The sequence below is a fragment of the Sabethes cyaneus genome, chromosome 3 (assembly GCF_943734655.1).
Source record: "Sabethes cyaneus chromosome 3, idSabCyanKW18_F2, whole genome shotgun sequence".
Classification (NCBI taxonomy): Eukaryota; Metazoa; Arthropoda; class Insecta; order Diptera; family Culicidae; genus Sabethes; species Sabethes cyaneus.
The window spans coordinates 226,615,045-226,642,635 of record NC_071355.1 but is presented as its reverse complement, the minus strand read 5'-3'; the positions used below and the strand labels follow the sequence as shown (position 1 = coordinate 226,642,635).

General features: G+C 40.1%; 1 protein-coding gene across 1 annotated transcript; it reads left to right on the top strand.

Annotated features, from left to right (window-relative positions):
- Window positions 1–269: 269 nt before the first annotated feature.
- On the top strand, window positions 270–26,272 carry LOC128740814 (sodium/potassium/calcium exchanger 1-like). Its single transcript, XM_053836379.1, has 6 exons — window positions 270–288; window positions 7,199–7,279; window positions 7,499–7,602; window positions 25,206–25,356; window positions 25,717–25,849; window positions 25,942–26,272. Exons 1-6 carry the CDS (start codon window positions 270–272, stop codon window positions 26,270–26,272), a joined length of 819 nt encoding a protein of 272 aa, XP_053692354.1.
- The last annotated feature ends 1,319 nt before the right edge of the window (window positions 26,273–27,591 follow it).

The following is a 27,591-nucleotide window of genomic DNA, read 5'->3' as shown; positions in this document are numbered from 1 at the left end:
GAATTTCCTACGGCGTTTTTCACTATAAATAGAGCCTATGATTAAACATGTAAAATAAAGTTGCTCGCAAATTTGTTGCATATTTTAAAATTTTAATTCAATGATTTATGGAAAGTTTCGTTTAAAATGTAAACACATAAATAGCAATTATAAACTGAAAAGTGCAATTTATTTGCGCAGCATTTTTCAAGTGTCTTCAGTAATATTAAGTTTACTGATGCGCAAATTCAGCTAGCTTTAAGAAATATTACGTTGGATACACTATAAGCATGGATATTTTTACGATAAGTGAGTATACATCTATCTCGTCCGCAATTAGATGCGTTAAGTCGTCTTTCTAGCCATGACCTGATATAATTCCTACGGCTATTTTAAAATTCTGCTGACCCACAACCCATCGCAGCAATACTTTTCGACATCTTAGAAGTGCTGCAAGTTTTTATCTTACAAAAAAGGAGATAAATTTGATGTCGTACATTGTGTGTTGAATCTCAGATATCCGAAATCATTTTGAGAGGCGCGACATTTGCAGCTTACCACAATTATATAAGCCCACTACATAATATGGATTATTTCCTGTGCGATCCGTACTAACAAATTTGTTGAGCTTTGTATCGCGTGAAGAATACGAGTGCCAAAGTTGACACAGTTTATACTAATATCCATTAAAAGCCGCTTTTGATGGGTTGAAACATACTTTATCCATCATTGGCAAATTTTCGTACGATTTGGTACATGACAGTCTACCGCATTTAAAAATAGTCCTGGTGTACCACAGGGTAGAAATCTCGGGCAGCTGCTATTCTGTACCTACAGAAAAGAAGCATCGTTACTACTAAATGGAGGCGGCAGGCTTTTCTTCATAGATGTCTTATAAACTTATCTTGTAGTCAGAGAAATCGAGAACTGCAGAATATTACAGGAGCTTTTGGACTTGTTTAGTGACAAAAGTAATCAATTATTATTAAGTGTGGAGAAATGCTGCGCCATCAGCTTTTATCGCACTAAATGCGCAATCGAGCTTGATTACGAACTTTAGCATAAGCATAGGATACCGCCCGTGTGCTGCTACTCCGTTATTGACCAGGATCGATGAAAATTGCAAAATGATGGCTGAAAAAAGCATACTTGGGACAGCACGCCATTCCTCATTGTGCCACCTTATCAGGTCCCTGCATGCTGATCAATATCGACGTCGGCCACGTCCGAATGCGGGTCCTGGGAATTTTACGATTACGAACTTTCTGGAGCCAAACTGATACTGGTAAATGATCTTGGAGGATCTTGGAATACTTGACGAGAAATCATTTAGCTTCGAGGTACTATGCTGGTCTAGCAAGCCTGTCGTCGTGGTCGTTGTCGTCATCAGTGTAGGAATGACTCTGACATTTCTGCACGTTCATTTCCGTACCCCGTACGAAAGCCATTGTCGTCTGTTGAGCGTGGGCACCTTGAGTCGACGTGGACAAGTTCCGCAAACTTTATTTGTCTCAAAGCTTTTAACCAGCGAATATGATCTCCGGACATCCAATCCCAAATCCAGAATCAAGTCTACGTCTGTTCTGAAAATTGAAACGATAATTGATAAAAATGTGGTCCACGGTGTAGTTAGGTTCAAATTATGGTTCAGGTCCAGAATCTGGTTCCAAACCTGATCTAAAATCAGATTGGTGGTTTAACCCGAATTATCCCAATGATTTTATTTATTTATTTACTATTTGATGGGGCTTTCAACCGTTGGTTGGTTCGCCCCAAATATCCCAATGATGCCATATAGCATCACTTGACAAATGTTATACTTTTCGCCGTGAATTAGAAACAAATTGATATTTTCATCATTAGGTGACACTTTTTTGAAGATAAATAGATACAGTTTGACGGAAAATATCACATTAAGTATTTGAGCTTCGTATATTGATGCAATAGTATCTCAAAGTTGAAAATTGGACTGATTTTACGTGGGTAATTCTGGGCTGATTCGGATTAAAAACTGGTCAAAAAACTGTGCGGCCCAAAATCTGGCCCAAAAAGTCTAATCAGAAATGTGGTCTCAAATCTGGTTCATAACCTAGTTCAGTACTAGAATCTGGTCCAAAATTGCATTCAAAATCTGATGAAAGAATATGTTGACCAAAATGTAGTCCAGGTTCAGAATTTGGTCCGGGTCCAAAATCTGGTTTTGGTCCAGAATGTGGTCCAATATCTGGTCCAAAATCTGATCAAAAATGTGGTCCAGAAACCCATTCCAAAATCTGTTACAAAATTTGGAACAACATCTGAAAAAATGTGGTCCAAAATTTAGTACAGGTCTAATTGGAGGCTTAAAATCTTGACAAAAATAATAAACTCCGAAAGAGCACTGCTTTAACAAATGAGGGTGTGCTAAATCGAGTCTTCGTCAAGGGTGCCAAAATGCCACGCTACGGCTCTGGATGCAGTGAATGTTCCTGAAGGACTTATCGACCACGACACTTTCGAAATTACTCCAGTGATAATTGTTGATACAGGTCGTAGATTGAAGCGATCATTTTCCCCTCAACCTGATGAAATTCTGGCAACTATTTTTTGTCGCTGGGCATTAGAGCTATTTGTGGCGCTTTTTTGTGTTTTCAACAAGTTCTTTGCACAAGCGCACAAGGAAAATTTCCTAGTATCTGAAATCGATCCTTCATGTTTCCCGTTCATAAGCATGGCGATCGTCGGAATGTTAGGAACTACCAGTTTGTCTGCAGCTTCCAAGCTTTTTGAAATTATTGTTGGCACTGCAATTCTCAATCGTACCAAGAGCCATATATCAAATTGGTAGCACCAGTTCATGCCTAAAGGGTGTCCCACATTAAATTGCACCACGGAAGAAACGCTGTAGAAAATTACCCATTGGGTATTCTCTTGAAAGTTTGAGTAGAAGTAGTTTAAAGTGTATTGTTTACACTCTATTTTTATCGCAATCAGTTTTTCGAAAATTGGGAAAAATGGCGTCACCCGAAAAGCAACATCGCGAATTTATTTTGCGCACTGCAAACACCTGGAAAATTCTCAATTATCTAATCATTGATGACGTGAAGGCGGACTCCCGGCAGCTTCCGGGGCTACTGTACTTCACCGCCCAGTACAAGTTTGATGTTCCGGAGGAAGTAAGGATGCAGAAACTTACATAGTTTGCCAAGAAATACATGATTTGGCCAAGAAATACATCATGTGGCAAATGGAGTCCGCCGTTCGTGACTACCGGGACTGTAAACGGGCAGATTCATCTCAAGGAGTGTTTACAAAAGCATCTGGCTTCTCTGTCGAAGCAACACGAGGGCCCTACGACCCTTCTGGCCGGATCTATCTTCGTGCCAATATTCAAAGAATGTATTGGAGTGGTACGAATCCAACGGAGTTTCGTACCCAAGGGCATGAACGCCTCCATCGCACCGGAACTAAGGCCCATCGAAAAATACTAGGCTATTATGAAGCAGGCACTACGGAAGCATCCCAAGGAGGTCAAGTCTGAGAAAGACATGAAGAAAAAGTGGATTTCCGTACAAATGAAGCTGCAGCTAGGTAGTACAAAACTTTTTGATTGGAGTTAAGCGTAAGGAGCGAGCATACGGTTATAGTATTGAAGTTGAATAAAACAAATATGCCAAAAGCTTACTAACGGGTTATATTTTGTGGTCTGAAAGTTTGAAAAGGATCGGTCAATTAGATAGTTTTCTACAGCGTTTCTTCCGTGGTGCAATTTGATGTGGGACACCCTTTAGCCGATCGGCTTCTAAAAACCTATTTGATTTTACCTCCTTTTGCATGGCGCAACTTAAGAATCACTCATCGCCCCAAGGTGTTCTTTGCCGATCTCGAGATATAGCGTTTTAAAGCAAGAAATCCGCATTTTTTTATGTAAAACAAAGAGTAAAATTACTTTATGCATTTATGTAAGCATTTATGCAGCATATTCTCAGCAATGTTGCCAGCTTTTCAGTTTTTGTTTAATTCATAATACTAAATGAGACTATATTGTTTCAAAAAGGCGTAAAATATACTTTAGTTGTTTGATCGTAGCATTGTAGGATGTTTTCAATCTCGCTGATAGACATGAGTTCTTACCTTTATTGTTTGTTTTGTTGCTATGAGACCAATATTCCCTTGATTAATGTAACTTCCCTCAATTAATGATGGCATTCCCGCAGTAGTTTATACTCGCTGCGCTGAAGTTCTGGCGGAACATTTATGTTGCATCTTTAACAGATAACTAATCATGCAGAGAATTGAAAAGTTGGCAATACTGTAGAGAAAAACTTTATTATATTCTGCATAAATGCTTACACGATATGGCATAATAATTTATTGTTGTGTTTCTTTATATCTCACGAAAAATGATGACAGCCTCAAACGTAGTACTTATGTTTCGCCCTACTCTATAATTAATCTAGTATGGCTTTCACTTAATATGTCGTTTTAAGTGCCTCTGCCTTGCGCATTTGAAGCAGTGTAAATGATGCACCTCAGTGCAACTACTAAATAAAAATTGATTTATTATTTCATGTGGGAATGCAATTTTTGTGTTCCTCCTTGATGAAATAGAATAGTTCTGTGATACTGTATTAACAGTTATTTAATTTTTAGCAGGTATAAGCAAATGTGAACAAAAACATGTGTTTTCACACTGGTCACGCAATGTTTTTAGTAAGTCTGGTGTTCCATAGGGAATTAATTTAGGACCGTTACTTTTCCTCATATATTTCACTGACCTATGCTTTGTAACTCCAACGAGATGCAAACTGTTGTATGTGGATGATTTGAAAATTTTCATAGCCGTAAGATCTATAGAGGGCTGCAAGCAGCTACACTATTAAGTTGACCGATTTACTAATTGATGTCGTATGAACAATCTCTCTATAAGTGTGTTCAAATGTTCTGTCTTCACGTTTAGTGAAAGCAAAAGTCCAATCGTATTCGAAAGTAGAATCCAAAAAGGTTGCTTTTTCTTGGGGAAGAGTAAATGTTTGATGTGAAAATACAAATTTAGATGCAATGAAAACTCTACATGTTTTAAAATTGTGATGGATTCTTGTATATTAAATATGTTGTTATACAATACTGTAGCAAGCAAATATTTACCATAACAATTTGAGGTTCTACTAGAAAAGGAATGGGGTTTTCCATTAAATCTATTGTATCGAGCAGCAAATCGTGTCAAAATCAAACTAGTTCTCGAGTAGGACAATGAAAAGTTTGCATTTATGTATTTGTAGCTTCCTATTATGTTACGCACGTTGTTTATCATTTGTGAAAAAACTTAAGCTGGACTCGATTCATGCAATTTATACTTCCGAGGACGTCCCGAAAATCTAGTCTATAAATGATATAAATAACAATATGCTGTCCTAATTAACTTATAATATTGGTTTTGTTTGTTCTGATATATTTTGGCTATTGAAAACCATAAATGGTGTCCTCTAAGGCTGTGAACCATTTCGCGAAATTTTGAACCTTTTAGTTGAAATTTGACAGTTCGATAGTTATTTTTCCTCGAGTGATTAAAATCAGTTCAGAATAGTTGTATTGCTCAATTAGAGCATATAAGGTGATAATATAGATATCTTTTTCTTTCTGATTGTAATAGGATAAATTTTTGGTTTTCATTTGCTCCTATTTGATAGATAAAATTCATCTCATTTCAACCAGGGTTGAATAAACAAATTCATTATATGATAAGCATCCATACATTTGCAAAAAAAAAACAACGAAAAATCAGTGAAAAACATCGAAGCTCTCTTCCTTACCTGTGCATATCTCATTGGCTCTCAGAATAACCAACGAACTGTCAAAAATAACCATCACTACTAGCACGGTTGTTATAAAGCAGTTATGGCAACTGACTTAGAATCAATTTCATTCGTAAATAAGTTTCTTCAACTAAAAATGTCAAAAATGTGCTGCTTGGGCTGCTTGGGATACTTCAGAGTAGGGTTATTTTCGACAGGTGAAATAATTATCGAACTGTCAAATTTCAACTAAAAAGTTGAAAATTTCTCGAAATGGTTCACAGCCTAAATAGAACAAATTAACTCTTGCTCGATTGAGCTTACGATCAAAATCAAAACGAGAATTATTCTGTCGACTATCCAATATTCCCCAGCTTGTCAATTGATTCTAGCAGATTAACACCAGTCCGGCAAAAAGTAATAACACTTATCGGTAGTATGATGTAGTAAAATTTGCATATTAGAAAATTGGCCATATTCCTCATTCGTAACGAGCTCATTTTACTTAATGAGTAATACTAATATTAAGCCATTTAGCGAAGCAAGTATCATAAATAATTCTTCGGATTGGAACCTTCCATGGTTGGCAGTCGGTACGCTGCCGCCGCCGCCGTCGTCGTCCCCGGCGGGAAGAAAACTGTAAAGTGGGACTTGACACATAAAGCGACCTGCATACTTATGGGAAGAAGATCAATGGTGCGGGAAAGGCAGAAAGACAGAAAAAAAAACAAACAAATAAAAATCTAAGAATCGTGAAAATAAATCGTGTTTCGGCGGCGGTTCTGGTGGCAACGAGCGAGTGAGTGAGTGAGTGAGTGAGTACGCGAGGAAGTATCAGACAGCGGGGTGGGACTGACTTCAACGTGACGCGGTTTAGTACTGAAGCTGTATACAGAAATAGCCGCAAACCAGAGGGGGAAAGAAAACACCTCCACACGTTCGTTGCCAAACCGCGAGGAATCGTGTTTCTTTCGAGATGTTTTATTTTCCTGTGAAAGAGAACGGAAAAAAGTGTCAAGGGCGGGTTATTCTTTCGAATCTCAGTTAGGTCTTTTTTCGGTGAAAAATGTCGTGCATTTCTGTCAATAGACAAGGACCACACCAAAAATCGTGGTCGCCCACCAAAACAAAATCATGCATTTGCATTTTTACTGTGACGCTGACCCCGCCGACGAGTTGATATTATTTTCTAGGGCAATGACCACGTCAAAATTACTTTACAGTGATGAAATAATAATAAACTCAAGTCAAGTGAAGTATTTAACATATTTTTCGAAAAACATCGCCCATTTTTATTTCAGATCGTGATGGATTCCAATTTCAAAAATTATGTTAGACGATAAGTTAATTTTATCTACCGATCCAACCGATAGCGCTATCGGGCGATACTCAAGCAATTATGCAAATGTTCAGCGTGTTTGTAATGCAATTATGAATTCTTTCAGAGTCTGATGCATCAGCGGGCAAGCCACACGATAGCCATCTCGGCAAGCTCGCAAATTCCTCTGTGCACTTCAATCAGGCGAGTGAGTAGATACCATTGAAACCTGCCGGACGTTTGGGCGAATGTGTGTTACCGCAAGCCACACAAAAGAATTCCAACGCGGGGACATCGTGTTGGAAAAATACCTTCGCGACCAAAAAATGGATGCATCCCTTCCGGTAATATGCAGATTATTGTGGTTTTGGTTTATGCAAAAATTTGCGTTTGAATTAATTGTTGGTGTGCATATTCCAAATTGTAGGTCCCGGCTGCCCGGCGGCCAGCATACCGAGAAGGACCCCGGCCGGCAGCTCGCACGCAGCTGACTGCACGCCAGTGCTGGCCGGTTGGCCAGTGAATCTGATGGTTGCTGACCGACCACGGTTGAATACATTTTTATCGACTGCGTGAATGCGAGCCCGGCCTGTTCCGAAACAATGCCCATAGTCTGATGCGGTTGGGCTGGCAGAGACGGTGGCGTGGAATTTTTGACATGTCGCGACACCGCAAGCTCGGATAGCATGGTGGGTCCTTCTACGATCAACTCTTCATTTCAATAAATGTACGGATGAAGAGTGTTTCCAAATTTGCTTTGAAAATTTGAAAATTCGGTTATCAAATAGAAGTACTAACTATTTCAAAGGGGACGAATATTTTTTTAGAAACACCCTAGAGTTGACTGCAAAAAAAACAACAACCATTTATCCCAAAAATTCGCCCAGACGGCCACCGCAGCTTCTTCCGGTGCTGCTGTATTGCAGTTCGTAGCTGCATCAGCAGTGCCAGCTAGCATTCTGCTGAACTGAAAGCCATGAGAAATCCATCGGCAGGAAGGGCAGCCGATAATCGATCTAAATGCCTCAGCTGGAGGCGCAATCGATTAATCACGGAAAAAGCTGCGTGTTGCTTTCGCTGATGATGCGTCCGAAATAGGTACACTTCTGCTTGAGGATGCGGTGGCCGCCAAAAGGGACACGGAACGAAAACGGTACCGACCGATATAATTTGGCATCGGTGTGACGGATAGTGCGGATGAATGATGCAACAAAGGAATGGCTGGCGGCAGAAACACAGAGTGTACAAAATAATCGATCTTACGCTCGAGGGTTGACATGAAAGGAAATCACTCAAGTGCGTGTGAAGGAAAATTGCCGACTCGGGTTTTGGGTTGTTTTCTGCGGTGCGGATTGGATGGTGCACCGGAGAGGACACACATTCAAATATGCTGATCAATCATTTCGGTTGTAATGGAAAACAAGCAATTGCCGTAATTGTTGAGGAGATGTGACTTTCGATAAAATATTGTTCTGATTTAGCCTAAGTTTGTAATAATTAGGTTCAAATGATGGGTACAAGGTAATTGTACTCATGTTTAAACAGTTGCTAGTTTGCATTTCACAATACGACGAGGCTGACGCCTTTATGACAAATAACAAAGGTCCAAAATAACTAGTTGGACTCAAAGTTTTATCCAAATAATTCCAATTAGCGGTAATTTACTCTGTCTAAAACAATCCTCCGCAACCGTCCTTGCGCTACTAATTATTAGCCTCGAGGGTCGAATTTGTGAAACTTCCAAAGCTGGTTGCACTTCAAATGAAAATGTCAACCGAATGTGACATGTTGTCATTCCGATTTTAATAAAGAAAATCAACGACATTTATGAGACATCTACGCTGATCATAAACTAGCGCTCATCATCACGATTGATAATTGGGCGCACGATAATCTAAAATCACCACCTCCAAAAAACTGCTATCGTGTGTTATCGTTTCACACCTTTCGCGTCCGACAATGTATTCAACGTTTTAATGGCCGTGTTTTTACGACCCATCAAGACAGTATTTTCAAGCAGCAGGAAAAAAAACTATATATAAAATGCTACATAATAAAGCAAATTGAATATTATTAGGCGGCTACAGGCCGTAATTGGAAAAACGGCCTACCGGAGCCAGTTTCTGTTAATTCATCTTTTCACAGCCGTTTTACACCTCACAAATTTTGCCAGTAAATTGGTTGCGTTACTCATACCGCTTATCTCGTCGTGCGCTGGGTACGCGGTCGCTTGACTTTCAAAGTGAATGCCGTCGTCGGTCTTCCAACCCCTTTTTCCGGACTTGACAAACCAAGATAGCCGGAGCGGCCAGAGCGGCCGGAGCGACATACAGCCGAGTCGCCTCGGAAGACCATATTAAATACTTTTGCTCGTTATTATTTTATCATTACTCCTAAACCCCCTCAGCCAGTGGTCAGTTTCCCCACAGTCGGCATAATTTTTTACGACCGTTCATCGCCTTTTCATCTGCACAGACTGACTATGACCGTGACGTTCCACGAGTGTCTTAAGATTCACTTTCTGCTATCTCGGTGTGGTGTCCCTCGGATGGCCCCGAAACAATTGGTTTGCAGATAAAGCTCTTCGGAAAGTCGCTGGCTTTATGACGCTATAATTGGTGTAATTAAAGTGGTGGCCACATCGAATTCTACAACTTTTGCTATTATCATCATCAGCAGCAGCATCATCACCATTCTCATCACCATCATCGCAGTAATGGTTGTCATTTGTCTTGTGGCTTCCGCTGGATTCATTAGCATGTTTGAGCGATCTGTAACTGTATAAAAGCTGCTGCGAGAACGGTACCATTCAGAGACGTACTTCTTTCGTATCGATTTGATCATGTGATAGATTATTTTGGGGGTTCGAAAAAATGGTGACAAATCTAGTGTTCACAGTTTTGTACTTTCCTAACTATTGTATACTTTCTGTTATTTTTGTCCTTAAAACGGATTCATTCCTTTTATTTGTTAATTGTTAATTTTATTGGTAATAAAAGTGATTCAAACTGACTAACAAACCGACAAACTCCTGTGCGAGTTAACGAAGACGTTTTACTTACGATTTTAAATGATAAATGTCAAACTAAAAATAAAATTTCTTTCAGCATTAGGTAGACTGAGAGCAAAACATGAGAATTCTTGTGTTAAAGGCGAGTATAGGTAGTGTTGCTGTGCTATCCGGTTTGCTTAGTCGTGCACTTTAGGGGAGGTTACCACAAAAGTAAAATTTAGCATGTAAGAATTTTGAAATGCGAGGATTGTTTCAATGCTGTTAATTTTGCTTTATCTCAATGAAGTTCTAAGGGGGAATAAAATGCGATATTTTTATTTTTTTCTTAGGTAGTTTTTGTTTCTCAAAAGTTATAATAGACTTCTCCAAACATTTACCAAAAGAAACAAAAAAAAAGTTTGTTCCAATTGCCCCTTCTATATCTGTGCTTGGGAAGTACGCCAGAAAGGGTGACAAAGTCTTCTCGTCCCAACAAAACTTCTTACGAACGCGATTAAACCTAATCCAATTTGATGTCTTTGCTTGGGAAGTACGCCAGAGCAGTGATGCCAGATCTACCGATTTATCCGTAGTTCTACGGATTTGGGAATTTTCTACAGACCTACGGATCAAGTAATCAAATCTACGGATTTTTATAAACTTTGCGGAAAAAATGAAAGTTTCATTTAGTGACAAAAAGCAAAAGTACGCTACAGTACGCGATAGAATTTCAAAATCAAGCGAATAAGGTTGTTATTTATAATCAAGTAGAAGAAATCCTTATTCTATATGTATTAATGTTTAATATGCTCTTTTTACGCACGCGATAAATTAAAACGCTTGGACATATAACCCTTCATAAAGCGATGAAAAGATGACTAAAATATATAGAAAATACAATGCAGAGACGGTGAAATGTTGACGAAAATGTGATTCAGAGTCAATGGAACAGTGATAAAAAGATGGCAAAAATACGATAAAAAGACGGCGAAAAGAGTGCCAAAACTGCAACAAAAAATGGGAAAGAGACAATTAAAAACTGCCAAACAGGCATCATCAAAAAGACGACGAAAGACCAACGAAAAGACAAGAAAAAGACAACATTTTAGTTGTCTTGGCAAAAACAGGACGAAAGATGATGAAAAGATGACAATAAAACAAAGAAAAGGCGGCTAAATGTAAAAAAAAACAAAATACGATGGAAAGATGGCAAAAAGACAATAAAAATACAACAGATAAATGATAATGAGACGCCGACTATGAAGAAAAGGCAGCAAGGCGATGACAATAAGACGACAAAAAGGTTTCGAAAAAGCAACGATAAGATGACGAAAAGACGATGAAGGAATGATGGAAAGACAGCAAATAAACGACGAACAAACTGTAAAATGCCAGCGAAAAGATAGGGTAAGGAACGAGTTAAGCAGTGTAACCTATTTTAATCAGTTGAACATAAATGAGCCGAAAATGCACTTTTTTATTCATATTTTCAAAATCTTTTGATAGGATCATCTTCACAAATCACTTAACCATACATTTGATTCACACAAACACAATTTATTGGGTTTTCGACAAGAAATATGATGAATTAAAAATTGTTGTCCAAAAACGTACATTTTTCAGCTGCTGACGGCAATCGCCACCTCGCTACTAACGAATCCATCACATTTTTCAGCACTGATTACAACCACTCTAAAAGTCAAGCACTCAATTGTCACATACCATATTATTCACTCTCTTTTTTTTCTATTATCCAAGGCTTTGTCACTAGCCGAAAGTTTTATTATTTTCTAACAAAACTGAAAACAAATTCTGAAAATGACGGAACCTGTTCACCAGTAGCATCAGCTGCAGCACAACTGATGAACTATCGTGTTGCTAAGACACTGTTTCGGTTCTGGAAATAAGAATTTTAAGTTTGAAATTAACTGAAACCTCCTATGGTGAAAACGTGGTTCAATACTCTCAAGAGAAATGTATGTTCATAATTAATTTTTCTTTATTAAAAACAACACAAAAGACAGCTTGTTCAATAATTTTCGAAGATTTTCTCAGTGATTTAATGAAGCAACGATGTGTTTCAATGTTATTTGCTTTGAAAACACTGTTCTGAGTCGGATCGTTTGTACTGCTATATGTTTACCTCTTTTGTTCTCCCACCATCCTTATGAACAGCGAGTGAGACGTCAAACTCGCAGTTTCCCATAAGAACACCAGAGAATAAAAGAGACGACGAATACCGTTTGTCGAACGGTGCGGTGAGTGTATGCCCCGATAAACAATTTAGACAGATGGCATTTTACGCATCAATGCCGATACGCTATGGCGATTACGCATCAGATGCCGATTAGTAGGTCGCGGATAGGAACGCGAACTTACTGAATGGGGGGAAAAGTTCGAGGGATTTTTTAAGGGGACGTAAAAAAATTCAGATTTCAGGATTGCTTAAAAAAGCACCTTGCGGGTAAAAATGGGTTCGGTCTGTTCAAAATTAGTTCCGCCGCTCCAACTTTTAAAGCGAAAAATCAAAAGTTTAGCTCAACAATAGTGTCTTCCAATGGTAACAGCTTGAAGAACTAAAGATAGCATGATTGGTATGCTGATATCCCCCACTTAGTCAACCCATCGCATGTAATAAGGTAAAACAATCAGTGACCCGCTTAGACTGCTTAAAACTAGTTCTTAACCCTATGACGAAGAAGTGTAGACAAGTAGACGAAAAGACAAATGACGACAAAATACGACTAAAAGACACCAGAAAAGGTTGAAAACCGTGACAAAAATGCCAAAAACAGCAGTACTAAACGACAAAAAGACTATAAATATATGCCTTTGGCTGAAGAGACAAATCAGTAAAACAGGTGACTTTATCTTTAAGCATTGAATCTAGTCCAAATTAATGACCTGAACGTGAAACGTCACAGAAAAGTCAGCTCTAACCCTTTCCTTTTGCCAGACTGTATTCATATAAGGTACGGGAGGGTATTTTTAGTAGGTTTCTAAATTCAGCCTATTTGCCTTTTCTTTCGCCAGTAAAAATACTTTGCCGACATACAATTTGAATATGTTATAACTATTTTCTCAAGACTGTAAGTAATCTACTATTTTTCATTCAAAGAACGTCAAAACCACCTATTCTTCCACTAGCACTAGGCCATAGGCCGAAAAAAATAGATGCCAACGCCTAATGGGCTGAAAATGCCCTCCCGTGCCCTAATTAGGTACTGCAAGAATTTGTTCGTAACTGTTGTCTTACAAGGAAACCGGGCTCAAGGAATAGCTGTTCTCAAAGCGAGGAAAATCAGTGACTCTTTTATCCGAGAATAGTTTTGAACCTTTCATTTGCTGCTTTACATTAGTTAGTTACCTGCAATCCTTTACATAGTTTCAACAGTCATTCATTCTATTTAAATTAATTTCTTTCGAAAATATTGGACGAGACAAGGCAGGAAGGATCCGTAGTGATATCAATGTTTATTTTATCGTCAACTCAGTAGAAGGCGGTCAAGTACAACACATTTTGCAAACAACTTTAACTTACTTATTTAGTAGCTTTCAATCATGAAAATGAATAAAACCCTGTAAAAAAATTATCGCCTTGCAAATATTTGGATTTCTCAACCTGCAGTACAGCCATTTTAACATAACAATTTATTGATGTCATCAAAATACATATATACATATATATATATATATACATATGTAAGTTAGTGTCAACAAATGCTGCATGTAGCATGTATACAAGAAGAATCGAATTATTACATGCATGGGTACATGCTACTATCGCTACAAAGAGACTTACGTAGTCCAGCGTCTCGTATGCGGTCGTGTCTTATACCCAACCCCTCTGATTTTTTTCAGTGTCGCTTACTTTTCATTCAAGTATTCATGCACTCTAAAAAATCGACACGTCGTATCCACATGTAAAATCATGTAAACTTCTGTATAGCAACTTATATGAACTTCATGTACTAGAAAGTTTATAAAATTTACCGAGATCGAACGTAAACTCGTTAGTATGCGTGCAAGTCACATGAATGTTTCATGACAAGTGTGATGGATGAGAATTACCTATGTTTTCACGTAAACTTGATGTGTCGATTGTTTTGAGTGTGAGTATATTTGACGTTCTGGGGAATAAGAATGAAAAACGTCAACGTGAAATTGAGAAATCGGCACGTGGTGGGAAGAATAAGTTGGCTGTAGCCGAGTACATATTCCACTGCCACCGTAAAGAAGTAATTGGAAAAATTAACTGTGATGAAATATCACTTAGCTGTGTTGTATCTTCATATTGAATGCTCTACAGATTGACAAAAATATTCACTACTGGGAGTGTCTGGGCGATCACTGCCATTCATCTGGTACTGATGAAAAATGTCCAGCAAGAGCAAGATCAACGGTTTTAAACAAGCAACACAAAGCAAACGCAGCATTTCTGAACATAATCACGAACCCAACCCAATAAACAAGTCAAGTTAGTGTGTTTCGACATAATTTGAAAAGATGAGCAGGATCTGATGCCGAAGGGGTGTCTAAGGCTGTTCAGGAGACGTTAGTGCAATATTCTTCGAAGGTTCAGAGCCATTTGTCTATGGCAGCTCGCCGGAAAGTCAACAAACGAGTCCGTTCCAAGACAAAGTCAGCTTTGGATCCTGAATGCCTTGATGAATTGAGTATATTTCAGACAGATGAAATGGCAACAAACTGTTGATTGGAGATGTCATCGAAAGTAACGAGACATTATTTTTGGAACCCATTAGAACCTAAGACGTATTGAACAGACGAAAACGGAATGTAGCACGTACAATGTAGTGTAAAATGTAACGAAATGTAGTACGATTGAACCTAGACTAATTTGATATCTGTGCTTGGGAAGTACGCCAGCAAAAGTGATGAAATCTTTCCGCCCAAACAAAACTTACGAATCACGATTAACATAGATCAATTTGATGTCTGTGTTAGGGAAGTGCGCCAGAAAAAGTGACAAAAATCCCTTGTCCTAAGTAGCTACTTAGCTTAGTAGCTAGTAGCTTGTCCTAAGCAAACTACGGGACTTCAACTGGCTAAGTAATCCGTAGAAAGGCCAATTCGCAGTTGCAATACGTCGTTTAACTTCACGGCTTACACCGTTTTCACATGTCTCGAGCGTACCAAAGTATATGAATGCCTCCACTAGTTCATCTCGTTGCTCATCCAGCTTCACCTTTAGCACCAACATCATTCGGACTCCCACGTTCGCTACCAGTAACCATGTACTTCGTTTTGGCGATGTTAATGGTCAGTCCCAGTCCTGCTTTTTTTTATGGGAGCCTGGACCACTGCGACCATTAGTTAGATCTATTGTGGTATACTCCGAGTTGCTGTTTGCATAATCAGTTCGTTCCATCACTATGAGTCAGCGTGTTGGTCGCCCTATGAATTTGCATTTCCCCCCAAGAAGGTATGACTTCCTTAATGAAAGGGGTCTCCCAGTCCTGCTGCTTCCCATTCAAAAGGCCCGAAAACCTCTTCCACTGCTCTACGGTTGATTCCAATGATATCGACGTCATCTGCAAAACTAAGAAACATTCAATTCATTCAACATTACGAAAACGGCTGAGGTCTCACCCGTATTCTGAAGCATGACTTGATTTTGACCCATCCAGTGTCGCACGACCATGTTCTAGAATTATGTGCCACGGCTTATTTTGTTTGACTGAATCGTACACCGCTTTAAAAACCACAAACAGATGGTGAGTCTGCAAGTTGAAGTTATCTAGTTACTGACGCAGGGTAATTCCTCTAATGGTCTCAGTCTATAGAACAGAATACGCGAGATCATTAGAAAATTTGAACTTTTATGTGTCACGATGGATACCGTTGCTAATGCTAGGTTGAGTTTACAGCACTTTTCTAACAAATATTTCTCGGTGAATGCCAGATCAAACTTTCCAGTCGTAGGTAATCCAATCTCCTCCGAAATTGCGAGTAGAGAAGTACCCTGGAACCTGCCGAATTCTACGAACGGTTTTGTTTGTGCATGAGGGTTAGAATTTTAAATCGAATAATATTGCGGCTGATAGTGTAAAATCTTACAAATTAGTTTCCTCACACACTGATAGTTTTAACCTAGGGTTGATCTACGATAGCAAGGTGATGCAATTTAGAACCAATTTCAAAATGGATCGTTTAACCCAAGGTGAGTTAAAATAGGTGATCTAGTTTTCACAGTTTGTAGAACAGAAGTGCGCGGAACGATTGGTTAGCAACCATCGACATTTTTTTTACATTCAGCAGTTTCCGCTTTGAAAATTTCGGTGGTCGTCAAGGGTAACCCAGCGGGGGTGAAAAACAAATTTCAATATTAGAAAACCTCTCTTGACTAACCTTGGTTTAACCCTTGTTGATAACTACATTTTTTTTACTTTCGTTAGATCATAACTAAATGTTCTAGATCTTTAAATTTTTACTTATTGCTTTATCTGAACTAGGGTATATTGCTGCTTCGTCGTAATTGCCTATTAGGACGGGAATCCAACACAAATTATTAAAAACTAGAAGACCCGGCAAACTTCGTACTGCCACAAATTGGGCTAAATATACGATATGTAAACTTCAGATGAACTGCTGCTGCGTTTTAGAAAAGGAAATATTTTCTAGGTATAAGTCAAGTTTTGCCGTTGTCTAAGGAGTTCTGCGTTTGGTTTATTAAACGCTGGGATTTCAGAGAATGTCTAAATTTAACAACTGTATTAAGTCATTAGTAAGAAATGCATATCGGTGTAAAAGTTGGTTTGCCAATCCCCGCAATATCAACAGTCGTGTTTGTGGTAGTTGCATTGAGTCTTGTTTTATAAACTCTGCTGGTTAAAAATCGTAATACTGGATGTTAATATATTTGTTGTAAAATTTGGTACGACGGCTAATATCGTCTGCTGCAACTTTGGAATTTCTCGATAATTTAAGGGCCAATTTTATATTCTGTTATGTATTCACTATCAATAGTCATCAGATTTTTATTTTTTTTTGATTCATAAATCTATTGATAAGAATTACCCAAAGGAATTGCATTGCTGAATCTCGATAATTGTTATTCTCAATTCTCAAAACAAACTAAATTTTATTATTCCACAAAATCAATTGATCGCTGTATTGTTCCTTTGGTAATTCACGCACTAAAACAATTTAACATAAAAGCGTAATTTTATAAACCTTTTTACACTTCTAAAGAGTCTAATACGAAATGAAATCGACTGAAAGTTAAATACGATTGTTTTTTGTTTTGATTATAGTCACTTTAACCAGCTTGGGTCATTCGTGACTTCTGCGGGGTTGGGATTTGAACCCGAGTCCTCGGCGTGAAAGGCGTGAATGCTATCCACTACGCCGGGACTGATCCCTTAAATACGATGTATAATAGTTGCTTCGTTCACTATTTTTTTTAAATTCTAAATCACACGCTCTTACTGTTGATTTATTAGCTTGATATTCAGTTAAACCGAATATGCTCATAATCCGTTAACATATGCAAAATGTATTCTTCATTTGACGATTGGGAAGTGGCAATTTAGTGATTTTAGTGCTTAAACCTTTTGTTAACCTGCACTGGATCTTCTGGCTACGCATCCGATGTAAAAAGGAATAAAAATAATTCGTGTTTGTTTCATAAATTTGATAAATGAATGAAAGAATGAATGAAATTAACGAATTTTATTGCTGACACTTGAGTTTAGGTTGATTAATAAGTTGGACCTATTGATTGGTTATTTTCTGAAATTGTAAACCCCCAAAATGTTTAATAGCATTGTTAGATGTGGCGATTCCAATGAAGGTAACCACGTGTTTGTTTGAATACGACAACGGTGCTGCAAAAAATCGTACGATGATCATAGCAGCCAACGACATGGCGCATACAATGCGTTGCGGGTTTTATATGGGAAACTAATTTTTCGAGTTTTCGTATCTTCCGAGTGAATTTTTCAACTTTTCTCGCCGTAAAAACATAGCGGTGGTGGAAACGAACACAATAAAGAAAAGACGGCTCAAATCGGACGCTCCGTTCTCAAGTGATGCGCGGTCGAACTTTTTCACTTCCATTTTTATATATAAGATATCAGTATTTTTATGACACACAATGCAAAACTAGTTATTCCCTAATGTTTTAGTTTGTTGTCTATCATACGCGATTAACCAAAGTGAACTGAGATCTGTTTACCTAAATGCTTTTTATCGTTAAAGAAGTCCTACCAGCCAAATTTCCTAGGTTTTTTCGAGCGACGAAGAAGAAAATGTCGACTAATCGTTTTAATTTCCGTAATGAAAATAACTCACGTAAGGCATTGTCGTTATTCTACAGTCAGGAAAACTTGCCTGACCTGCAGAAATTTTGCAGAATAACATTTGTCATGCCGTCCTACACAAATTCGTGCGCGTTAGCTTCGTAAACATTGTTGTGATTTTTAGTTCGGACGATGAAAAATTTTGATGGACGGATTTGAAAACGGTACGACGAATTTAAGAAATAAAGTCAGTTGCGTAATATCAATAATATGCTTTAATAATAACTTTTCAGTGATTTCAAAATTCACGGATTCACGGATAAACCCTACTGATTTTTCGTCCCATTTATCGAATTGTTACCGTTTTTTTCTTATAAGCTTGAATCTTTCCCTATTCTTTCTCATTAAAAGAAATTCTATTTGACGTTTTTGAACCTTCTGATTGTGTAGATTTCCAAAAACCCACTGGTAGATTCCCAAAATGTGGCAAAATGTTCCGTGTAGCTTTGGCAAATGGACACCCAAATAATAGAAAACGTCTGGCTTTGACAGATATAACATAGACTGGTTCTTACAGAGTCGGTAGATTACTAAGCAGAGATAGAAATTAAGCAGAGAGTCCCCATGATAAATAAAGTAAACTGAACGTTTAGTCTCAAAATTGAGTGATTTTTGAGTGCCTTGACGGCTCTGTAATCCAAAGGCTTTGTATTAGTTAGGTATATTGATTTCACCGTAAACATTATTTTGTGTATGAAAATGAGAAGCGCTTGTAGAAAAAAGCCGAAAGTACTCCGATACAGGAATAACTTTACTAACATTGATGAAAACTAATGATGACTACGTACGTCAATATTCCGCATGTCCAAAATTAGCAAAGCTGGATGATTGAAATAGCACTCCGGCTGAAATAAGACCGAAGGTGTAGCACCTTGAGCTCCAGCGCAACGCACCGGTAGGACTAATTGGCTCATTTGAGAATTTTCAGCTCCGAGCGAAAAGTTAACCGAACCACCCGGAATCGGTTCTAATTTCCCTTCTATGTCGTAATCGAATCAACGCGTCGACTGGTTCCCTGATAAATGATGATTGGAAACGGACGGCCCGGCGGCTGATGAACGACTCTTTGTAACCCAATCTGCTCGTTCGGCATTAGTAGGTAGGTAGGTAATGCAGTAAAGATTCCTGGTATCCCAATTAGCATCCGCACACTCCACACCGTACGGTTCTTTCCCAAGTCTTTCTAAAAATATCACCTGGCGAAGCAATAAACTCGATACAGTACCGGTCGCATTCGCACTTTCGAACTGGAAGGAATACGGTATCGTTTTACAACGTGTCATCGGTCTTCCTGTTCCGTCTGCATGTAGGTATGTGCTGCGGCTTATCGACACCGGGATGTGACTGGAATAGCCGTGACCGACGCGACGAGCACATGCAGGAGGAAAGCGAAAGCACAAAAAATCTCCAATAATTTACATACTGATCCAAACAATAAATAACGAACAACAGTTGGTCCAAGATGTCATCCTCTCCCGTACCGTACGGTACGGTACGGTACCGACGTCACTTGGCGGGCGGGTGAGACGAGCTGCGGAATATACCCTACAATGCTACAGACCGTCGAGCGGGCGGAAGGTGAAATTGAATTGGAAGAAAATGCGGCCACACCGCTAGCTGTCAGCATCAGTATTACGACAATCGATTTGACGCGGATTCAATTACATTATTGCTGCCATCTTTCGGCATCGGAAAGCGCTCGGTTGCCTATCTCTCCCCAGCCAGCACATTTTTTCTCGGCCGGAACGGCGGCGACGTTGCGAGCCTTTAGCTGCTCAGCAACGAACGGTTCTGGGTTTCGAAGAAGTTGGAGTCCCGCTGCTGTCGGTTAACTTGTTACGTGCTACTGGCGCGCAGCGACGGCGAAAGGTTTCGATTTACGTCTACGGGATTTTCGGCAGGATTGCGTGCAATTTGGGTGAATTTGTGGTGGAGTGGTGTGATATTCTCTGCCAATGAATGTTATCAAAAAGTTACAATATTTTGCAAAAATATGAGTGTTAAATTAATGTTGCGGTGGCTCTCAAAATTTATAATAATTATAAAATCGGTTGGATAGATGGCATCCATTTTTTTAATCTTTACAACTGTACTTTTACTCCGTGTATACGAAATGTACCTGGTTTATTATGTGGTTTTACATCATCAGAATTCAGTCAACTGGTTCAGTGGTGGAATCAGAACAAGAAAAAAGTGCTCAAAAGACATTGGTCATTCATTTTGAAAATCAGAAGTAAATTATGGCAACACATTGAACGATATAAAACACATTTATTAATTAATTGGCTAGATTATTTCTTTGGACCGTTAATACTGCCTTTGTGCTTGAAAAATAATTGTGCAATCGCTGCTGTCGTTCACACGCATATAAATATTTGTTGCACATAGCTATTAGAATCCGTTCGAAGTCCATTTCACCTCAAATCAGTTCAAATTTAATTGTATAACTTAGTCGCACCAAGCCGCCAGTTTTATTCGACAAACGGAAGCTTTCGATTTGTTTGATCACGAAACATCCAACCCAACACGCACATTTATTCAACATCCTGTGTGTAGCGTCGTCGTATCCACTTTTCCTTTCGTTTTTACCCGACACTAGGACGGGAAAAAAACGATGGGATTCCGCTCCTCATGCCGGCAACCAGTCAGACAGCCCACAGAGGGTGTCTGAGCTGTGGCAAAGGTACCACCAACTAACCGACCAACCAACCCAACCAGCGGCGACCAACCGGCTCAGCATGACATAAAATCACGACGCTCTGGCTGAACTGCTTCTCACTGCGTACGCCGTCCGCACCGCTGCTGCTGCTGCTGCCGCAAATCACGCCACGCAATCCTGATCCGTGGGGGTCCAAGCCGCGTTTAGCGCGGGCCCAAGAAAGGCGATCATCTACTTCAATTAAAATTAATAAATCATTTCTTCTTGCCCCTCTCGGCCAAGTCGCCCGGCGCGCGGTGGGACGAACGTTCAACTGTCTCAAGACACTTGAGATTCGGCAGCAACGGCGAAATCAAAACGTAAGTATAGCATTGGATTGTTGTTCTTTTGAACGAGGGTGCCAGGCTTTGGCCAGTTCCTGCAGGGTTGCGATAGATCATTAGAGTTGCTCAAATATGGGCGCACAAATTGCCGGCAAACGTACGACATGTGTGCGTTCGTCACAGGCCTCAATGACTTGCAGGAATAACGAAGATTCCGAATAATTTGCCGATGCACTAGCCAGCCATCAAGCCAGTCCGAAATTCGTTGACGGCACAGAAAATCCTTACCATCGTCGTCGATTGGTTTGGTTCGTTTGTAGGTTGGATGACGGATGGGAAGGACGGAGCACAGTCTGAATGGTCACAGAACGAAGAAAAGAGCTGTTTATTAAAATACTTGAAATAGTTCTTCCGAGGCACGCCAGGTTCAGTGTAGGCTTGAGGACGTCTCAAAACGTACTTTGGAATGGGGATAGCCGGTTGAGGTAGCTTCATTTCTTATTTAAATGCTGCACTGGCACGGAAGAACTGCGGTTCGAGCAATTTATTGGAAAGGTGTGTGTAATTGAAGAGAATATTTCGGTTGGCGTATATTGAAAGAGTTTATGTGATAATCAAATTGGAACCACTTGAGTCTTCCACTTTATTGGAATATAATTTAGAAACGGTTTACTTAGGATATCTTTTCACACAGGACCGTTTGAGAGCAGCGCTGCTTTGAATATCGATCCGAAACCGTGTACAATTCCGGCCTTCTAATAATTCATTGCCTCCTATCACCACAATCTATGAAATCTCCACCCTGCAAGTTGTCGGCTAGGCGATAAGCCAACAAAATGAAGATTCCATTCGCTCGCGTCTGTCGGTGTGAACTGAACTGAAGTCTGTCCTGAAGCATCAAAATGGATCGGCACGTTGGCTGGGTCTACGGGACGGCATTTGGCATTCCTCTAGGTGGAGCCGGCGAGAAGGAAGAACTAGATAATTGATTTTCTCATTAGTGATCATTACGTTGGAGTTTTATCTATACCGAGCGAAAACTATTACTTCTATTGTCGTCGCCAGTCATGAGAGGGGCAGGTGATAGGTGTGTCAAGCAGCGATTGGGCTGATTTCCCCGGGTCGCGTTCCCGACCGACTGCGGCGCTGCTGTTCCAGAAAGGCGACCGGCAGGATTGACTTTGCTTTCGCGTGTGTCGGATAATTAACTTAACGAGGATGAGTTTGAAGTTTGGCGCAACGTTGGCTTCCAGATGGGAACAGTAGATTAGTGGATGATTCGAAAGATAAATTCGTTAGCGGTAATTTTTTTCCTTCTCCCTCCGACCGTAAATGGTTTGCGCTGGAAAAGACAATCGAAAATGATTCTTCATTATTTACTTTCTTATCTGTTACATCTACTCAGTAGTTCACTCAGTAGTGTTTGTCAAGATAAAGTTGATATTTTATGTCAAATAGTAAAGAGAAAAGACTGAGGACCTATGAGAATGCGTATAACTTGCTTAACGCGTTTGATTATATCGGCACCAACTTTTCAAAAGGGTCAATCTTCAAAATATAAACAAACCGAGTGAGAGTTGTTGAGTATATTATGGAGTGGTTTAACCGACGGGTCATTCACCACTCGGAGTGAGAGTTATGGGGTTGTTTACATTTTGCAGATTGGCCCTTTTGAAAAGTTGGTGCCGATATATTCGAGCTCCGGACGGTTTCCGGTTGACGCGACTGACCAGAGCTACATTGGATCGAGCAATGTGTTTCGTACGCATCTCTGGAATACTCTCGAGTCCCTTCAAGACGCGGCGAGGGTTGAGACAAGGTGACGGTTTATCCTGCATGCTGTTCAACATCGCTCTTGAGGGGGTGATGCGACGAGCGGGCATCGAAACGAGAGGCACGATTTTTACCAAGGGTAGCCAACTTCGAGGCTTTGCAGATGACTTCGATACCCAGGAACTTCGCGACGGCGGAGGCAATCCACGCCAGACTGAAAGCGGAGTCTAGGAGAATTGGGTTAGAAATAAATGCGTCGAAGACCACATACATGAAAGGAAGAGGCTCAAAGGAAACAAACGCGCGTCTCCCACGGACGGTAACCGTTGACGGCGACGAACTAGAAGTGGTAGAGGAGTTCGTGTATTTGGGATCGCTGGAGACCGCGGACAACAACACTAGTAAGGAGATCCAGCGGCGTATCAAAGTGGGAAATCGGGCCTACTTTGCCCTTCGTAAAACGTTACGATCAGAAAGCATATGCCGCCGCACCCTTATTAGACCGGTAGTTCTTTATGGACTTGAAGCCGTGACATTGCTCACAGAGGACATAAGCGCTCGTGTTCGAGCGAAAAGAGCTGCGGACGATATTTGGCGGAGTACAAACTGAAAGCGGAGAGTGACGGAGGTGTATGAATTAGCAGGCTACGGTGGGCCGGACACGTCGTAAGGATGACGGGCGACAATGCAGCGAAAATAGTCCTCCTCGACAACCCCACCGGCACCAGGAACAGGGGGGCCCAACGTGCACGCTGGCTCGATCAAGTCGAAAGCGATTTGCGACTTCTGAGACGACTAGGAAATTGACGACGAGTGGCCCAAGACCGAGTTGAATGGTGACATGTGTTTGAAACAGCACGAGCCACCCCGGCTGTATGCTGAAGAAGAAGAAGAAACTACGATCCTACACCATCCAACAACATTTATGTATTTTAGTTAGAATGCTGAGATTGAATGAAACATCTTGATGATGATGATGATGATGATGATGATGATGATGATGATGATGATGATGATGATGATGATGATGATGATGATGATGATGATGATGATGATGATGATGATGATGATGATGATGATGATGATGATGATGAAGATGATGATGATGATGATGATGATGATGATGATGATGATGATGATGATGATGATGATGATGATGATGATGATGATGATGATGATGATGATGATGATGATGATGATGATGATGATGATGATGATGATGATGATGATGATGATGATGATGATGATGATGATGATGATGATGATGATGATGATGATGATGATGATGATGATGATAATGATGATGATGATGATGATGATGATGATGATGATGATGATGATGATGATGATGATGATGATGATGATGATGATGATGATGATGATGATGATGATGATGATGATGATGATGATGATGATGATGATGATGATGATGATGATGATGATGATGATGATGATGATGATGATGATGATGATGATGATGATGATGATGATGATGATGATGATGATATGAATGAATGATGATATGATATGAATGATGTGGCTGACGTTTAGGCTGACGACGAGGCTGAGGATTAGGCTGAGGATGAATGCAATTGAAATTGAAATTGAATGTATTTCGAATATAGGCTTCAAGCCCTTTACCCATTCTTAAATCTATACAAGCAATAATGACAATAAATCTAATTCTACAGGTTACAAAAGTTACAAAAATTACAAGTCATAAAATAAATAGTCTAGAGTTAACGTAATTGTCCTCTGAAGTATAAATTAAGTCTATGCCTAATCACATCCGAGCTCATGCCAATGGTTATAATATGCTGCAATGCCTTGAAGGCATTCATGAAGCGAGAAGTAGGTTTGTGCTGCGAATAATTTCTGGACCGTAAAGGCGGCTCAAAGGTCCTGCGTTGTCGGAGTGTGACTGCACTATCGTTAAATATTAACCGACTGCTAAGAGGTTGGCTGTTTGTTCGTTCTAAGAGGATGTTCAAAAAGAATACAATGAGGTTTATTATGGAGCTGAGAATGAGACCAAGGATGAGGCTGAGAATGAGGTTAAGGATTAGGCTGAAGATGATACTGAGGATGAAGCTGGAAATAAGGCTGAGCATGACGCTGAGGATGAGAATCAGTATGAAGATGAAGATGGGGATCAGGAAGAGGCTGAGGATGAAGCTGAGGATGAGGCTGAGGATGAGGCAGAGGATGAGGCTGAGGGTGAGGTCGAGAATTAGACTGAGGATGAGACTGAGGATGAGGTTGAGGATGAGGCTGAACATTAGGCCGAAGATTAGGCTGAGGATGGTACGGAGGGTGAAACTGGGGAAAAGGCTGAGCATGACGCTGAAAATGAGTATGGTGATGAAGATGAGGCTGAGGATGAGGATGAAGATGAGACTGAGGATGAGGCTGAGAATGAGGCTGAGGATTAGGCTGAGGATGAAGCTGGGGATAAGACTGAGCATGACGCTGAGGATGAGAATGAGTATGAAGATGAAGATGAGACTGAGGATGAGGTTGATGATGAGGCTGAGCATGAGATCGAAGATTAGGCTGAGCATAATACGGATGATGAAGCTGGGGATAAGGTTGAGCATGACGCTGAAAATGAGTATGAGGATGAAGATGAGCCTCCGGATGAGGCTGAGGATGAGGATGAAGATGAGACTGAGGCTGAAGTTGAGGATGAGGCTACCCTACGAACACAATTGTTATAATGTTGTAATGGAAACTGATTATATGACTGATTTCGGTTATAAATACATCGCTATAACTATAAATACTAAAATTGTGTTGCTTGAGTGAAAATAATACTAAGGATGAGGCTGAGAATAAAGTTGAGAATGAGGCTGAAGATGAGGCTAAGAATGATGTTAAGGATGAGGTTGAGAAAGAGACTGAGGATGATTCTGAAGATGAAGCTGACGGCAAAGCTGCGAATGGTGCTGAGGATGTAGCTGAGGATAATGCTGCAGCTGCAGCTGAAGAAGAGGCTAAGAATGACACCGAGGATAAGACTGAGGATGAGACTGAGGATGATGCGGATGAAGCTGGGGATAAGGCTAAGAATGACACTGAGGATGAGGATGAATATGAGAATAAAGATGAGGCTGAGCATAAGGCCGAGGATTAGGCTGAAAATGATACTAAGGATGATACAGAGGTTGAGGCTGCCTTACTAACACAGTTGTTATAATGTTGTAGTGATAACTGATTATATGACTGATTTCGGTTATAAATACATCGATATAACTATAAATACTAAAATTGTGGTGCTTCAGTGAGGATAATACTGAGGGTGACACTAAGAATGATGTTAAAGGTGAGGCTGAGGAAGAGATTGAGGATGATATTGACGATGAAGTTGAGGATAAGACTGAGAATGATGCTGAGCATGTAGCTGAGGATGCGGCTGAAGATGATGCTGAAAATGGGGTTGCGTATGAGAATGAGGAAACGGTTGCGTATGAGAATGAGGAAAATTTTAAATAAAAAACTATAAAACACAATAGAATGTAAAAACAGAAATATTTTGATATAATTATTAAGTATTGATTGTGGATTGTGGATTTGGATTGTGAGAACTACCGAGCAATCACTATCGAATCGCCTACAAAGTGCTTTCCCAAGTCATCTTCCATCGACAATCGCCAATATTCAGTAGATTCGTGGGAAGTTGTCAGGTCGGCTTCATGAAGGGTTGGTCTCCAATGAACCAAATCTTCACCCTACGGCAGATCCTCCAGAAATGCCGTGAATTCCGAGTCCCCACGTATCACCCGTTCATTGTTTTCAAAGCCGCATATGATAGTGTAAACCAACAAGAGCTATAGAAAATTCTGGACGAAAACGGTTAGAGCTTACTAGACTTATCATGGCTACGATGGATGGGAACCAGTGCTGTATGAGAATCTCGGGTAGACTGTTGGACTCATTCGAATCAGCAGTGAACTTCGACATGGCTTTGGGTACGAAAGTAACCCCGTTGGCTTCGTCTCACTCGAGGACATCCTTTGAATAGAGGAAGCAGACGCTTCTGAAGACACTCCTTGAGGTAGATCTGCCCGTTTACAGTTCCGGTAGTCACGAACGGCGCACTCCGTTTGCCACCTGAGCAGATCCCTTGCCAAATCATGTATTTCTTGGCAAACTTTTAAAGTTTCTGGTTCCTTCCGGAATATCAAACTTGTACAGGGTGCTGAAGGACTGTAGCCCCGGAAGTCCGCCTTGACGTTAGCCTCATCATCCATGATGAGACAATGAGGCTTCATCAGCATCTGGTTGTACAGTTTCTGGACCCGTAACTTTTCCACCGTATTTTGCCGTTCGTCACGATTTGGAACCTTCTACACTTTGTACGTATGCAGTCTCTCTCGGGCCTTGGCTCTCTGAACGAAAGACTTGGACAGATTAAACTTTTTGGCCACATCCCTGACCGAAGCATTGGGATTC

Excerpts from the sequence above, each read along its gene's own strand:
- LOC128740814 (XM_053836379.1), top strand. Across the intron at positions 7,280-7,498 it reads TGTGCACTTCAATCAGGCGA|GTCCCGGCTGCCCGGCGGCC; the intron begins GTGAGTAGATAC and ends TCCAAATTGTAG. Across the intron at positions 25,850-25,941 it reads GCTACCCTACGAACACAATT|TGAAAATAATACTAAGGATG; the intron begins GTTATAATGTTG and ends GTGTTGCTTGAG.